The following is a 15,951-nucleotide window of genomic DNA, read 5'->3' on the forward strand; positions in this document are numbered from 1 at the left end:
ACCCACTGCTTTGTTGAAAGCAAACGGTAGCTGTCCTCCGGAGAGACTGGCCCCCGCCACAATAACGTGGAGCTTCCACCAATGCTCAGGGTCACAAATGCGTCGTGGGTGCCACTCAATATTTGTTTAAGCGGTGAGGCAATTTGACGTGTTGATTCTATACCGTAGTATACGCACGTGTGTCTCAGGATCTTGTTCTGCACGTGTCGATTCCTCTGGGTGTGTGGTGCTATGTATTATTGTCTGTTTATATATCCCAACATCTGAATTATTTGTGCACTTGGGATTCGATGTGCATTACATTACTGTATATCCATTTGGACTATCTATCCACATGCCCATCCACCATGTAATTTTATTTAGAGGAGCCGATGAACATCTTGCCGGTGAACAGCCGTGACAGGGTGTTAACGGCATGAATGATCAGCCTTATAAGCGCACTGGTAATTGGCCTCTCGATAAGCTACTCCTGACTGCGATGCTGCCTAGCAACCGTTGCTATGTCTGTCAAATCTGTCAGGGCCACCAAACCGCAGTGATAAGTCAAAGGCTTTTTCCTAATGGTAATGTCCCAAAAAAACATGGGAAAATTAAATGTTTTTGTCCGTAATAGGTATTTTTTTCCCTTCCCTCTGCAAAGTACGCATTACATTAACAGCCCGGCATTTAACATCGGATTAGAATAAGCATCCCATTACCTTAAATTGATGAGCATTGCCATGAACAAGCATGGCATCCGGTTTTATCCTACTGCCTTGCACCGTGTCCCATAGGGGTGAAAGTGAATCCCAGGGCACAGTGATTTCCAGGTCTCGTTACCCACCTGGTTGGTGTTTCAAGGCTGTTGTATTCAAACTCGCGAATTCCAGGCCACAGCTAACATCAGTGGGAATGTCGAATCTGAGCCAGTCCAGCCCACCACCCTCCTCACCAACCTTCACCAACCCACATTGACAATGAATGGTGAAGTATGGTCAAACAGCTCCCATGGCCAACACTGTGGATGCGGCCTTTATCCAGCAATGGATTGAGAAAGAGAGGTAAATTACTATTCATTATTGTGCACTTATGATTGTTTAACATACTGTGCAACCTTAACTAACAATTGGTGAACTTCTCTCACGAATATTGCCAGGTGGCACTGCGGTTAGATTACTCTGAAGTTTGCACATTGATTGGCTCATCATCCCTGCTGAGGTTGAGAACATAGCTCCCTTTGAAGGGGATGCGAGTATTTTTGCCACTTGCTCAGGGCTGCCAATGAAGATGAGCTCTGCCCCACTCTGTTTTTTTGAGAAGGAAGACTCTCTGCTTTTTGACCATTTGCCTCTGATGGAGTTGAATCAATTGTCAAAACTAGTAAACGGCCAACTTCCCCCACCGCCCCTCTTCTTGAATGCTGCTATATTAATGTGCTGGCTGGTGCCAGTGTGCCTTCGTGTTGCATACAATTACCGTCCCGGGAAAAACACCACGTTTAGTTGGGGCTCATTACAGCGGTTCGCTAGGCGTTGGGGGAATTGGGTGATCATCACAGTTTGTGCTCGCTTAATAATAACATTGACTCTGGCCTGCTTAATATTTGACAATGCCAACCTGCCTGTGCCATTGTAGCAGGAGAGATGCATCGGTCCAACTGTCGAGAAGCAAGGCAGAGTGTCTCATTATTCAAATTGGAAATTAAGAAACATTAATACCATGGATTAGTATGTCAAAATCCATCTAAAGAGGCTCTACATAGCTCCCTTTTAGCAGAGGCCCCTCTACCAGCAGTGGTGCAAACAAGCAATTGCAGGGTTGAAAACTGAATTTATATTGGCGGCCTGCAGACCTTGGTAAAATCACAGATTCCTATGAAAGCAATAGGACAGTCACTGTTGACCTTTCCCAAATGAGTACGTTTGTGACCAATAGGCTGAGGTGACCATGAATGGGATCTGAACTCCGCAACCTTCCGATTTGATCGTTGAGCACTCCAGCCACAAAGCCCCTCAGCTGGACAATGCGATCGTCACAAGTTCTGCAATATATTTTACTCTGACATACGGTACCTACTCCCATGTGTGAAATATCCAGCAATTTTATTAAAATAAATCTACTCTTGTGTTTGCATTATTAAAATAGACTTCGATTGAACGGTAGCTCTGTTAAAATGCGGTTCCCCGTTGGCCTTTGGGCCAGTGATGCAAGCAACTGTTAAGAAACTGCTGTTGTTTGAATGCAGGTACTGCACATATGTTGACCTTCTCTCACACTGTACATAGCCAACCGTGTTAATCGGAGGTGTACATGCAGAGGATGCCAGGAGTTTCATAGCAGGATGGGATGAGCAACTTTGCAGTTCAGAATAGAAAGTGTGGAAAACCACTGTCGGTGTTATCGGTAGAGGGTTGTTGCAAGAGGTGGAGCGCACGTACAGGCTGGATGGAGACAGGTTACCAAGACAGGCATTGATGCCGAGTGTTTGGTGACCAAGGAGGCGGCCTACAGTCAGAAGATGTTGCTGTTATCAGAACACATCTTGAAGGTTGGGTGCCAACGTTGGACACATGTGGGATTTGGCAAAATTACAGAAGTGATGGCAAGATGTGGCAGCATTGTTGGCCCTGGCTGTGATGTCCTCTTGGGAATGTGGAATTTCTACTCTGGGTTCAGGGACTTCAACTGAAACAAGTGCTGCCCAATTGTCTCTTTTTTTGTACTTTTTGCTGACGCGGCGCCCGCACTCGTTTGTTCCCCGCGCCAACAGCTCGTCGGCGGAGAGTTTGACCTGGAGATCAACTTCATCATCCAGGACGTGGAGGGCGTGGGCTGCATGGTGGAGCTGCTGGAGCACTGCGATGCCACGTGCCAGGCCGAGATCTGGAGCATGTTCACCGCCATCCTCCGGAAGAGCGTGCGCAACCTGCAGGCGTGCACCGAGGTGGGCCTCATCGAGCTGGTGCTGCGCCGACTCGCCTCCACCGACGACATGATCGCAGGTAGCGCCGCGCACGTCGCACCGCCTGCTGTGTCGCACCGCACCTCTGGTTAGCAACGGTTGGCTACGTATGATGCGAAAGAAGATTAGCATACGTACACCCGCGCACGGGCACGTCGAGCCGCCCCGCAGTGCAGCAGCCACTCTCCCTCAGGCCCTGTGATGACAGGCCCCATGCCGATTTTCCTTCCTCAATCAAGCTACGGTATTTTGCACGCTCTTCCGAGTTTAACTTACGATGTGCCTGTATATGCTAAAGCCCAATCCACTAATGCTGCCGTTGGATTTGCAATCCGGAGGTCACCTGTTTGACCTCCTGCCGTGGTAGTTGAATGGAATCCAACTGAGGTCATCGGGCTCGCAGTGCAGTATGCTAACCACAGAGCCACCATTCCACCCTCACGACAGTTAGTGCACCTTGTAGAATTTTTATGAAAGGCCCAGTGTTTTCTTTAAATAACGCAAACCAAGTGTTTAACTAATTCAAGCTTCGTTTCACAAAGCCTGCGTCTTTATTCAAATCAATGTTGCACCCTCACGGCCTTTACCAGCTCCTGCTTTCATCAGCTTCACAGACGCTTCAGATGCAGTGGCATTTTGCAACACCGCTTCAGAGAAGGCTGAGCCACGAACAAATCAATACTTCGATTGCAACCGCTTCAGGGCAATACAAACGTAGTTCCGTGCATGTTTATGGCGGGATATGCTGGAAAAGCGGATGCTCCTCCTGCCATAGCAATATGGAATTACCATCACTGGCTTGGGGGAGGTAGCCATTGTAGATGAGAAAGTGCCCCTACGGGCGAGGAGATGGCCGCACGGCGTGCGACGTCACGCGACATCGACTCGTGCAACTCTGACAGGAATGTTAATCATCAGCCATGATCGATCCACTGCTAAATGAAGGCCTCCCTGAGCCTCCTCCACACATCGCCCACGCCCCACCTCCACCCCCACATGGTCCCGTGATGTAACGTTTCATCCAGCAACTGCAAACGAGCAGATCTCATTGCTCTGTCTTCGCGGTAAATGTACGTGATCGCCAACACGCAGTGTAACTGAATAATTGCCTGCAAATTACTCAATTGGGATGGCACACTGCAGCAACATCGCCCCCTACTGAGAAAATTTGGAAGAGGCTTTCATGGGTAAACAATTGGAATGCAGTAATAATGATAATAAATAAGGCCTGTTTGTTCTTTGACTTGCATGTTTTATTTTATGTATTCATAATGGCACACAGACGAAAAAATTATAATAATAATAGTTTTTTTGTAATTGCCAGCCTGAAATAAGAATCACATTTATCTAAATCTGTGCACAGCAAGAGATGGGTGAGCAGACGTGAAAATAGTTGGGAGATACAGAGATGTTCATACCGTGGGGATAATTTTATACCCAGACCAAAAAATTCAACCTCCAATGAAACATTCTTATCTTGTAGACATGTTGAGATTTAATGTAGATAGTGGAATTTAGCTTATTCAATACTACATAGAAACTTGTATTAAAAAGGTGCAGGTGTTGCGAATCCTTTTTGAGTTTTGGGTGGTGCTCCTCTTTGTTGAATAACAGCAGAAAGCTCGCATTCTGTGGCGAGCACAGTTAATCTACAACCTGGATAATCTTCCCGTTATGTCTAAGTATGTTGAGCTTCTTTCGCAGCGTACGTAGCCAACCGTGCTAATCAGCGATGCAGGGGAAGGACAACAAACAAAACACAGTTCTAAAGAAATTAGTTTTCAATCTCGAGTTAAAATTGCATTGCTCCCGTGGCTTCCTAATATCGGAAGGAAGAGCATTCCAGACGTCTGCAGAAGCGGACTTGATAATTGAGAAGTAACAGAAATTGGAATGTATTTGCTCTCTAAAATATTACAAGCATCTGAAAATGCTATACAGAATAACAATATTAATGTAAACAGTAGATTTAGATAACGCGAATAGTAAAGCAAGCAAAAACCTAAAATCAAAACACTGTCCACGACAAAGTGGCAGTTGAAAGCTGCTTTTAAAAGTTAAATCCTGCCGATCATCCTCGCGAATCCCAGCTGGTGGCTAGACGACAGCGGGGCCTCTATTACGCAATAATGCCGGGCTCTCGGAGGCTAACGTTCACTCGACGTTGTGACTCTGCGCGGGGTCACGATGGATGGTGGATGCGATGGGACTCCAGGGTAGTGTGGTACTATGTCACTTTGAGGGCGTTATTATGGTGGGACTGAAAAGTCGCTTGTCTCTTTCCGACAAGTCCCGTTTTTCTCATTCACGACAATTCAACGTCAGTGGGATTCGAGTCGGTGTGCGCCTTTTTGCAAAATAAGTGCTTTTTTGTTTTGTTTTTCAGCTCCATTCTTTTCGAAGGGGCTTGAATGATTTTTTTGTTCATGTCACGACGATAATGTTTGGGAGTTTAATACGATGAGCCAGAAAATCGTTGCTCTGTCCTCCCTCCTATATTGTTTATTCTTTGGGATATGGAACTTAACTGCCTCTGGTGTCTTATGTCCCTTTCAGAGGGGCTGATTAGGTGTCATTGTAATAAATGGTAAAAGAGTGAGCTCTGTGGTGAGTCAAATGGTGCAGCTTTCATTGGAGGGACTCCACATTTTCTGAACAGATATTACAAGGCAGGGGCGGTTTCTTCATTAGGGTGATTGGGCGACGCACCACCAATGTCATTCAACCACAGAGTCACGCTAGCCGTCACTGTCAGCCTCTGGATATAGTCCAATCAGCGTCATGTCACGTTCTGTGGAGTACCGCCTCTTTTGGGGCGATTTCACTCCGGCTGAGAATCGCCCCGAGTGGCCCCATAGACTTACATTCAAAGATGTTTTTTTTCGAACGGGGGCGCTCCAATGCATTCTCTATGGCTTCCGGGAGGGCATGCACTAACGTGCTTACGTCATCATACGTGCTAACGTCATCATACGTAAGCACGTTTCATCCAACAATATAATTTATCGCTACCTAGTGGAATCTTTAATAAAATAAACTTGAGTGGTTTGTTTTAATAGTGAGTATATAAACAAACAAGATGTATTGTAAGAGTCACTTTATTTTTCATTAATATTAAAGATGTGAAGTTGCCTTTACATGCTTAAGCTGTTAATTTATTAATTGCATGGGTGGACCTTATCCTTATCAATCATCCAGACATTTGCCCCCCCTGAGAGATTTTGCAGGAGCCGCCACTGTTACAAGGTTATGTTGACCGTATTTCAACGTACAATGTGTACATATTGTATAGCATACTCAGTGCATGGTATACACCGTTTCCAGTATATTAAGGGTCCATTTATCACTCACTTAAACAACCATATTGTAGAGGAGTTTATATCGTTCAACATGGAGACTTTTGCGATCAAAATCATCCATAATATATCTTTTGGGTTAGATCGCATAAATAGAAATGTTGCGTTAAACCCGCCACCAACCGACACAGCCAACTAGTAAGGTTTGTCACGTAAATAGAACTAACCAGTTCGTTACTAGTACAGCACACCAGTGTGTTGGAGAGCCAATGTTGTGGATTTGATGTCCAACACACCAGTTGTGCTGCACTAGCAACGAATTGGCATGTTCTGTTTACGTGGCAAATCTTAATAATTGGCTGTGTTGGGTGGTGGCAGGTTTAACGACACATTTATATATATGCGATCTCACCCAAAATATATATTATTGAGGAGTTTACATAGATGGCGTGGTAGTTAGCACATTGTTTCTATGAACCTGTATGCATGAGTTTGATTCCTGACCATGGCTAACATCAGTGGCGAGTGGTATCTGAACTGGTCTTGGGCCACCGTTCATCAACCTGCAATGATCTGCGTGGTGACGTATGGTCTAAAGAAACCCCCACAACCTACACGGAGGTCTTCATCCAGCAGTGGAATGACAAAGGGCTGTAAATTATAATTGTTTATAATTTTTACAGTTTACAGTAAAATGGAGATCAGTTACTTCTGCCCAGTGGTATTTACAAAAACATAGCTTACTGTGTGATTTATTAAAACCCATTCGCAGAGTTTGTATCCAGGATAAAGGTACATTTTCCGTTGAGTGATGAAGTGAGAGCCACTTCATGACAAATAACCTGTGACGGTCCTTTGGATAAACTTGGCCCCATCATAAGACTAGAATATTTACTACTACTATCATCTGAACAATTTTTTTATATTTCCAGGAAAGGCCCACTGAGCTATGTAGTTCTTTTTCAGAAGCTACCTGGCCACAAATGATAGCTCAACGAAGTGGCATATCATCTGGAAATGTTTAATGCACCTTGATTCTAAATGTGGAGGGAAAAACCAGGAGGACTCATAGAAAAATCCACGCAACCGCGGGGAGAACATGAAACTCGAAATATACAGGTGTCAACGTCGGGATCGAACCCACAACCTCCTGCATACCAGGCGAGGTAGTTAACATCTCGCCAACGCGGTGCCCTACCCTAGTGGCATCCATCTAATAAAGATCTAATAAAGATGGATGCTACCTAGTGCTAGCTTCGGTGTGGGGGCACGGACTCTTTTTGAAAGAATTTTACATAAAAAATGCATAATCACTTCTGGATGGGACACCTTTACAAGGAAGAGCAGGGGCACTGGGGAAAAATGTGAACCCAGGGCCTTCTCTCTGGAAAAGTAATTTCGTTCATGCACCAGTCCCTCTCTCCTGACCTAGGATTTGAGACGGCATATTCAAGGTGAAGTCCTGGTGGGAATGATCACATTTGAAATGCCACAAGCCCGCCAACCATTACCAACCCAGAGCATTACATATTAAAAACATTAATGAGATTGGGTCAAGCAGTCATCCAATGCTTTTTTTTTTTTCAAATAGCGATGATGATGGAGGAAATCTCTGAGCTGGATGTAATGCGTTAATACATCTCCTTGAGTACGGGCTGCGGCCCTCATCACTTTTACAATTGTGTCAAGCCAGTGTCTCCTTGATTAAATGCGCAAAAGCCAATGCTCATCTATGCTGTTGGTCCTGAGCCAGCGGTGGAAATACAACAATTCCATTGTAGGAGGCAGTTTGTCCACAGGATGGCCATTTTAGAATTTCCACAACTCCTTATTATACGGTAACCTCCGATGAGCATGGTTGGCTATGTACGGCACGAAAGAAGTTCAATATAAATTATAACACAAATTGTCAAAGACTAAGTTCCCCCGTATAGCCTACACAGACTGTTGGGGCAAATGCTGCTAGTGAGTACCTAATGAAGGCAGGCACGGTACACGAGGGAGTGGGTGGCCAGTACCACGCTCAGCCACCCTTGTCCCCCTAGTGGCGATATTTACACATCTCACCAGATGCTCATTTGAGGCTTAGTCAACCTAGGGGAGGCGCAGGACCAGTTCAGCCAATCGTCGCTGGTGTTGGCCATGAGCGAGAATCGAACCCGGATCGCCGAGTTCATAGAGCAGCGTGCTCACCGCTATACCACCGCTCCCCGCACTATACAGTACTCATGCATAAACACACGCACGCTAGTGGTTTTCAGAACGAGGATCCTGCCTTAGCATGAAATATTTCTGTTTGTGGGTTGGACATGCAAAAAAATAAATGCACATGCTCTCTGTGTACCCATGTGGCACGGTCTATATTAGGGTGCAACGTGACCTACTGACCCCTCATCCAATTGCACGCTACGTTGGAGAAGGCCTATGGGCTGCACGCTCGCGGTGAGGTTAGGGGGGTATCATGTGACCACGTGCACCACCCTTCCCCTGGCTGCACCTTTGACAGGTTCTAGAAGTCAACCCACGACGCACTTAAGGCGGCACGCGTCCAACATCTGCGCTGATGACGTGGTACGGACAGACTGCGACAGGCCGGCCTGAACCTGTCATGGTGATTACAGGCAGTTATGACACGACAATGTCGCCAATGACTGCAGCGGTTTGTAAAGCATCATATTTTTGTGGTGGAAGAGCAAGATAAACAATTTAATCAAGGTGGATTTAAACCACCAACATTTCCATTATAGTGTTCCCGACGATCATTGGGGGCCATTTATATTAAAGCGATCAAAAGAAAATGGGTGCATAGTTCTTCCAAGTCCGTTTTATCACCGTTTTTGCATAGAAGAATGATCAAGGGATCATTCAAATCTTGAAGTGTTTAATTTCTGTGTAAACATTTAGTAAAATAGGCTCAATAATTTTGCTCCAACAACTGGTCCGCATCAATTTATAATGCAACCAAGACGACGAGTATGCCAGGGTTATGAAACATGTCTCCATCGAGCACACATCCATAATATCAATCGGATTCTGGAAAAGAATAGTGAATATCAATCACCATTATTGGGATTTTCACTGAGAAACAAAGAGGAAGATGCATTAGCGAACATATACACGCAGAAGCATAATAGTAACCGTTCAAAAAAGTAAGTGGCCTTGGGTAGGACATGCTGCTGGAAAGGATGGTGGCCAGTGGTCAACACTAAGAACAGTCGCAACCAAAGAGAATAAGCCCAAGAGGACGTCCACTACAGAGATGGAGTGATGATCGGATTAGCTTCCATAAGAGGTATTTTGGGGTTATATCGTGTAAATATAAATGTTGTTAAACCTGCCACCATCCGACAAAGTGACTTAGTAAGGTTTGTCAACAAAACATGCCAATTAGTTCAACACACTGTGTGTTGGAGAGTAAACCATAAAATGTACAATTGGTGTACGATGTTTCCACGGTAATTACAACCAGCCTCACCAGGCGGCAGCCAGAGTTGTGTGGTTGCGAAAGCCTACATGTTAAACTGGAATTAGCTTGTGTGCAAGAAGACTCTTCATAAAACTTAGAATTCTTATTAGGTAGAGGGATAATTGAATTGTGGCACCATTCAAGATGGCGGTGTCTTGCATAGGCCTTCATCCAGGACTGGATAGATCATGACTGCTGATGAAGAACTCATGTACTGGCGAAGCACGTCATCTGAGGCCCAGATTTCAGTAAAGCCACGTTGCGTGTCAACGAAATCAAATTGGGTTCTTCACAAATTTGGACTGTTGCCCATCCCAAATATGAGAATAGGGTTTTCCCTTTTTTCTGGCAACAAAACAGGTGTTAAGATGTTAAAACACCAAACTGAAACCTTTTTACAAGGAATAATGTGTGCATTAACCACAGTACTTGTGGTCAGAATGCAAAGAAAAAACATACTCTGGACCGTTGTTTTTACTTCCAAGTACCATACATATTAATGCATGCGATTGTATGGAAGAACAGTGCAGTGTTTGGAGAACTGTTGATGAAATAAGCAAGCAAGAACCCTGTATTTCATAGCAAGTTGGGAGCCATGTTAAAAGTGGGAACAAATTGAAGGTTGTCCTAGTAAGTGTGACATTGCATCGACTAAAGAAATGAACGGGTTCTAAGCCCCCAATGTATTTGTTTGATGATTTATGAAGGTAGGACACAGTTTATATACTGAACCACGAATGTGTACAAAACGCAGTTCCTTTGTTCGTCATGTGTTTTTTTTTGCAATAAATTTTGTGTATTGCACATTGACAAAACACCAACAGAGCCACCGGTTGGATTGTGTATGAAATTATTTTATTATTCGTCGGGGACAATTCCATGCAGTGACAGATTAATACAATGATTAGTCTGAAAGCTTTTCAAATTTCAGCTTAGTTGATTAGTTTTTTACGTCACCGGAGGCAATGCAAAACGAAGAGAGGCAATTTTTATTGCCTACGAATTGTTGAGAAGTCAACAATACCCGAACTGGGGGTGAGGTGGCTCCGTGGTTAGGTCGCTTGGTTCCTTCATCCAAATTCCAGACGACAGATGGCTAAGGTCGTCATTACTCTGGGGTTAATAATCGTACTGATTACGTACGGATACTAAAAATGCAACATCCGAGCAAGACGCTCACTGTACGGGAGTGAAGAACTTGTTGTATTCTGGAGGGACTGGCCCCTGTTGCAGGAATGTGGAATTTTTACTCACGGTCCCAGAGCCACCAATGGAGATAAGCATATCCCCACGATGGTGTGAGTTCATTTGTTTTTTTGTCATTGCGTAGTATGTATACTTAAATGAATTTGTAATCTTGAGCCATTTATCCAAGAATTTCGCAATGAGGCTGGATACTTTTATGAGAGGCCTGCATTGTGATGTATGGTCAATTCTATTCTTAAGGAGTTTTGTATGTAGGAGGAAACCAGAGGACCTGTGGAAAAGTCATGCATATAAGGGGATAATAAGATGGGGGTCATGGACCCACCTGTTGTACTGCCATCTTCTGGACAGATCATGTGAGTTTCAGAAATCCACATGATTCACCAACTATTGCCTCCAAGCGCTGGATTTAAGGCTTGTACTGCCATACCTGGCTAATGTTTGCGATATGGGATAGCATGCATTGTGGAAACATTGCTTCCGGAGTGAACAGTGGTGATGAAGAGGTGCTAATTGTGCAGGTAATCTTCGACGCTGGCTCGATGTTTCGGAAGCAGTGGGAGTGCCCACATTCTACTCCACCACTATCGACCTGCCTGGTGTACCCATAAAACATTCTGCTGGGTGGGAGAGAGGCCGGGGTATTGAAGAAGCTTGCTCCATTGCCTCAACTGCCGTGCCAGGTGATCGAATCTGCGATCTCTCGATTGATCATTTATCCACAGGAGCAGGGGGATATGATAGCAGAAAAAGAAAAACCGAAAAGTCCCTATAACCAATTGGGACCCATGAGAATCCTAAAAGCTTGAGGGCAACGGCAGAGTTGTCTTTTTTTTCTAATCTTATTATTCCACTTTTGTACTGGAGCTCGGTGTAAAAAAAACTTTCATTTGGGATTTGTCAGATTAATTTCTACATTCCTGTAGCTCGCACAGCAAAAGGGTGGGCCCCATCTGTGAGCCAGAACGATACCACTCCCGGAATGTCAATGCTCCGCATATTAAAAGAGCATTGCTGGACTGAAAAATAAAATACTGTACAAGTTATAAAATGCACCCAAGCCAGTGGTGGAAATTCCACATTTATATGGTGGGGGCAGTCACTGTTGAACTACCACTCTTGACTTTCCCAAAATTAGCACGCATTTTTATCAACGCCAGAAGGATGATGGGGGAGTTGCATTTGCAAGCTGCTGATTGCGAGTCACATTCCCTCGCCATTGTGCCATTGGGCCAGATCATAAACGGCAATAAAATACAGTAATTTTGCATATTTTTTTTTCATTAAAGGTGGCAACGTGTTCTCGCTGTGAGTCTCTGCAATGTGCCTTGACAATGTAGCATTCGGCTCCCCACCGCTGTCCATTACATTTATAGCGATCAGCGTGGCCCAGCCTCGTCGAACGACTTTGCGCTTCATACGTCTGTCTTTGCCTCTCGCTGTGGTCGCCGTCCGCTTCGCACGCTCCGGCGCGGTCTGATTAACGGCACCGCTGCGATTCACAGTGGCCGGGGCAAGGAGGGTGTTGCCGTTGAGCTGAGTCTGGAGTAATGGAGAGCTGTCCTGTGCGTATAAAAAAAATCCGCAGATGGATGCGAGACGGACCAGGTTCATCGTAACGCTTTAGCGTTGGTCAATGACTGTGAGCGAAATGGAAGCGTGGACGGATGTCTTGGTGGCTTGACTGTGTTGGTGAGCGATGCGGGCAGCTATACGAGCTGATGGACGATTTCCTGAATTTATTAACGTTTGAGGAGCAGCATGGTTCGGGGAGATGTATGCATGTACAGTACAGTATAACGGATAGGTGGTGGATAACTAAAAATAGTATATTTTAATAGTAATAGCGATCATGTATTTTATTTGGCATTCATAACCACTGGAAGACTTTGACTTTAAACACTGGAATATGCTGTCCATTCTCTTTGTAATTCTTTTTCACCTTGCCTGAAGCTTCACTTTGCAGTTTATCTCTTTAACTTACGATGTGGGTTCACGTGTATACATTTGAGCAATTATATTCTGTATGTAAATATTAAACCTATTATGTATATATTTTTTAAACATCTCCAAAGTGTGATGTTGTTCATTGGTGGCCTTGACGCACTGCTGGAAATTCAACGTTCATCTGGCTGGCACAATGTCCATAGAGGAAGCTGCTGCCGCCGCTGACTTCCGATGCAGTGGTCTTAGAGAATAATTATTTTATCGACTTCTGACTAGGATTCGAACTCCGGTTCGTCCCATTGCGAGTCAGGCACTCCGTGCCACCTGGGCCAGTTCTATTCTTAATTAATAAACTGAATGAATAATGCGTGTTTTTCTATATATTTTTTATTTGTGCATACTACTTGATATATAATCTAGATTTGAATTTTTCGTGACTGCAGCGATCCATATTCTTTGATTCTTTCGGTAAAGTCACATATGTATGAAATAAAATAAATTAAATCACGACGTTTTGGGCGCAACACAAGCATCCGTCATCAGGTGGGACAACCACAGCAAGCAATTGTTTCCTGCTGTGGTTGTCCCACCTGATCACGGATACTTGTGTTGCGCCCAAAACGTCGGCATTTAATTTATTTCATTTTATACCTACGTGACTTCACTGCTATATAATATATAACATGAATGAAGTCATGAAGGAAAAACTTTAACGTGTGCAAGGAAGCACGGAGAGTTGCATGCTTGTGAATACATTAAGTGACAAAAAGAGGAACACGTGAATTAGAGAACATGAGGTTCAAGACATCATTATAACCATGAAATAAAGTAAGTGGGCTTGGGTAGGAGATGTCAAGAAGCGATGCTGACCAATGGTGAAGAACAGTGAAGTGGCAGGCAGGAAATAGAATGCATCCCAGAGCAAAGCCATCGAGGGAATGCAGCAAGGGAAGGTGCTGGCTGGATTGTCTGAACGTGGAATCGTGACAGATAGTGGCATCTTGGGCAGGCCTTCATCCAGTAGTGCATTGACCATGGCTGATGTATTTTCTTTTTTGCTTTTAAGTTGGCATCTGTGCTGCATTTGGTTGCTTCAATTTGGCTCCCGATACTTTGCCCTTCCATCAAACCCCAGCGGTTAAAATCCTACGAGGCTTTTTGAGCAAATAATAATAGTCACAACACATGCCGAGGGCAGATGAGTGCACTGGAGAAACCAAAGAAAAATCCATCTCTTTTGCCCATAAATAAAGATAAAGGTGCAACCTGCAATTTCCATCTCGCACCATTGTTGTGTGTATGAATGTTGAACTTATTTTGCACCGTACGTAGCTAACCGTGCTAATCTGAGGTGTGGGGGAAGGACAACAACATAAACGCAAAAAGCAATTCTAAAGAAATTAGTTTTTAATCTAGATTTAAAAAAGAGCCTCCAATAGAGGTAATCTCTCACGAGCCCTTGGAGAGAGTATTCTTCCACACTGGCATGCTGACCAAACCAAATGTAGTGTCCCACCTCTGCCGGGCGGATAGAGGTAGGGAGATTTTGAGGAGCCTGCTCCCTTGTTTCAACTTCCGTGCACGAGCAGATCGAACCGGCGAACCTCTGGATTGCAAAGTCCAGTGTGCTGACCGTTGCTCTCCTGTGGCTTCTGCCTAACGGGTTTCATTGAATTCCGCACGGGAGCTTGTGTTCAGGGCGGGCGGAGGAAGGAAAGCGGTAGTGCCATTTTTTTGTCGCAGCGTATGAGCGTCGTGCGGGGCGTAGATTTCTGCACGCGTTATTTACAGTGCTCATTACTCTCGCTGTGGAATGGACGGTTTGATGGATGGATTCGAACATTGTTGGAGCCAATTTCACACCCGTGAGCTCGGCGATCTCGCTACAGCGGAATACGGGGGGGAAATTTAAGCGGCGCGCTTCTTTGATTGGTCGTGTTTGTTTGTTTGTCTCGTTGCGGTTGACGAGCAGGCCCGAGTGAAATGCATTGCCTTCAGCTTTACATGCTGATTACGACGGTTAACCCCACGGTAAAGCGTGAGGCAAATAAATTAGAGTAATGGTCTGAATCAGTTGTACGGTGCCATTAAACAGTAAAGAGGATCGAGTAAACATGACTGAAAAAAACAGCGCTGATCAATCACGCTCAAAACCAATGCAGCCACTGGCAGTGGAGTTGGCTGCATTGGTAGCGTGTACAGTTCACGTAATACACTTCCACGACATGCTCAGCTTTTTTTGTAAAAAAATCAATTTGACATGCACACATGTAGTCCACAAACCCTCGCCTCCAAATCTACGACTGCAACCATTTGACTTCTCGCTTACTGGTACACAATTGTGCTCCACATTTTAATGACTCCGGTGCGAAGATGGGCCGTGCCTGTCCCCTCATTCTGGATTCGGCCCACTGTGCATTGTGGGGGGTCTACGTAGAACTGGGGTGGCACAGCCCTGCAATTACTTGCGCACACCGCTGCTGGCGGAAAGGCCTCTACCGGTGGGCACCGCGGTGGCGAGATGTTAACTCCCTCGCCTGCTATGGAGGAGACCACCGTGGGTTCGATCCCTGACCCTGACGCCTGTACATTTGGAGTTTGCATGGTCTCTCTCTCTCTCTCCCGCCGTGGTTGTGTGTGGATCTTTCTCCGGGTCCTCCGGTTTTTCCCTCCCACATTTAAAGACATGCATTTAGAGTATTTTGGCTGCTATACATTTCCACGTGATAAACCGCTTTGTTGCGCTATCATTCGTGGTTTATAGTTTACCTTTGAAGTTTTGTTTGGCCTCCTGTTCCACACTAGCTAGATGTTTTTGGAAGCGTTTGGAGTACCCACGGTCGACGGTGGGGGTGGTAGTGGGGGTAGCGGTGGGGTTGGCGTTGGGGGTGCGGGCTAACAAACGGGCCTGCCGTGTTGTGGGAAGTCACTGAAGCCCTGTGTGCTGACCATTACATCACGTCGGTAAACGGAATTGAGACGCAGATTAAAATCAATCCTCGCCACCAACATTGCTGTTTCTCTGTTTATAGTGGTGTCGGTCAATGCAGCGATTTGAAATGTGCTCCGCCACGTGCCTGACCGTGCGCTCTCTC

At 45.1% G+C, this 15,951-nt stretch overlaps 1 protein-coding gene across 1 annotated transcript in view; it reads left to right on the forward strand.

Annotated features, from left to right (window-relative positions):
- Positions 1–15,951, forward strand: part of LOC133349904 (neurobeachin-like) — a 515,983-nt gene that overhangs the window by 120,494 nt on the left and 379,538 nt on the right. Inside the window, 1 exon segment of the mRNA XM_061563758.1 lies at positions 2,750–2,981. Within this exon segment, the coding sequence (XP_061419742.1) occupies positions 2,750–2,981 (232 nt within the window).

Source organism: Lethenteron reissneri, chromosome 32 (genome assembly GCF_015708825.2).
Source record: "Lethenteron reissneri isolate LAM-NWPU_2019-01 chromosome 32, ASM1570882v1, whole genome shotgun sequence".
Taxonomy (NCBI): domain Eukaryota; kingdom Metazoa; phylum Chordata; class Hyperoartia; order Petromyzontiformes; family Petromyzontidae; genus Lethenteron; species Lethenteron reissneri.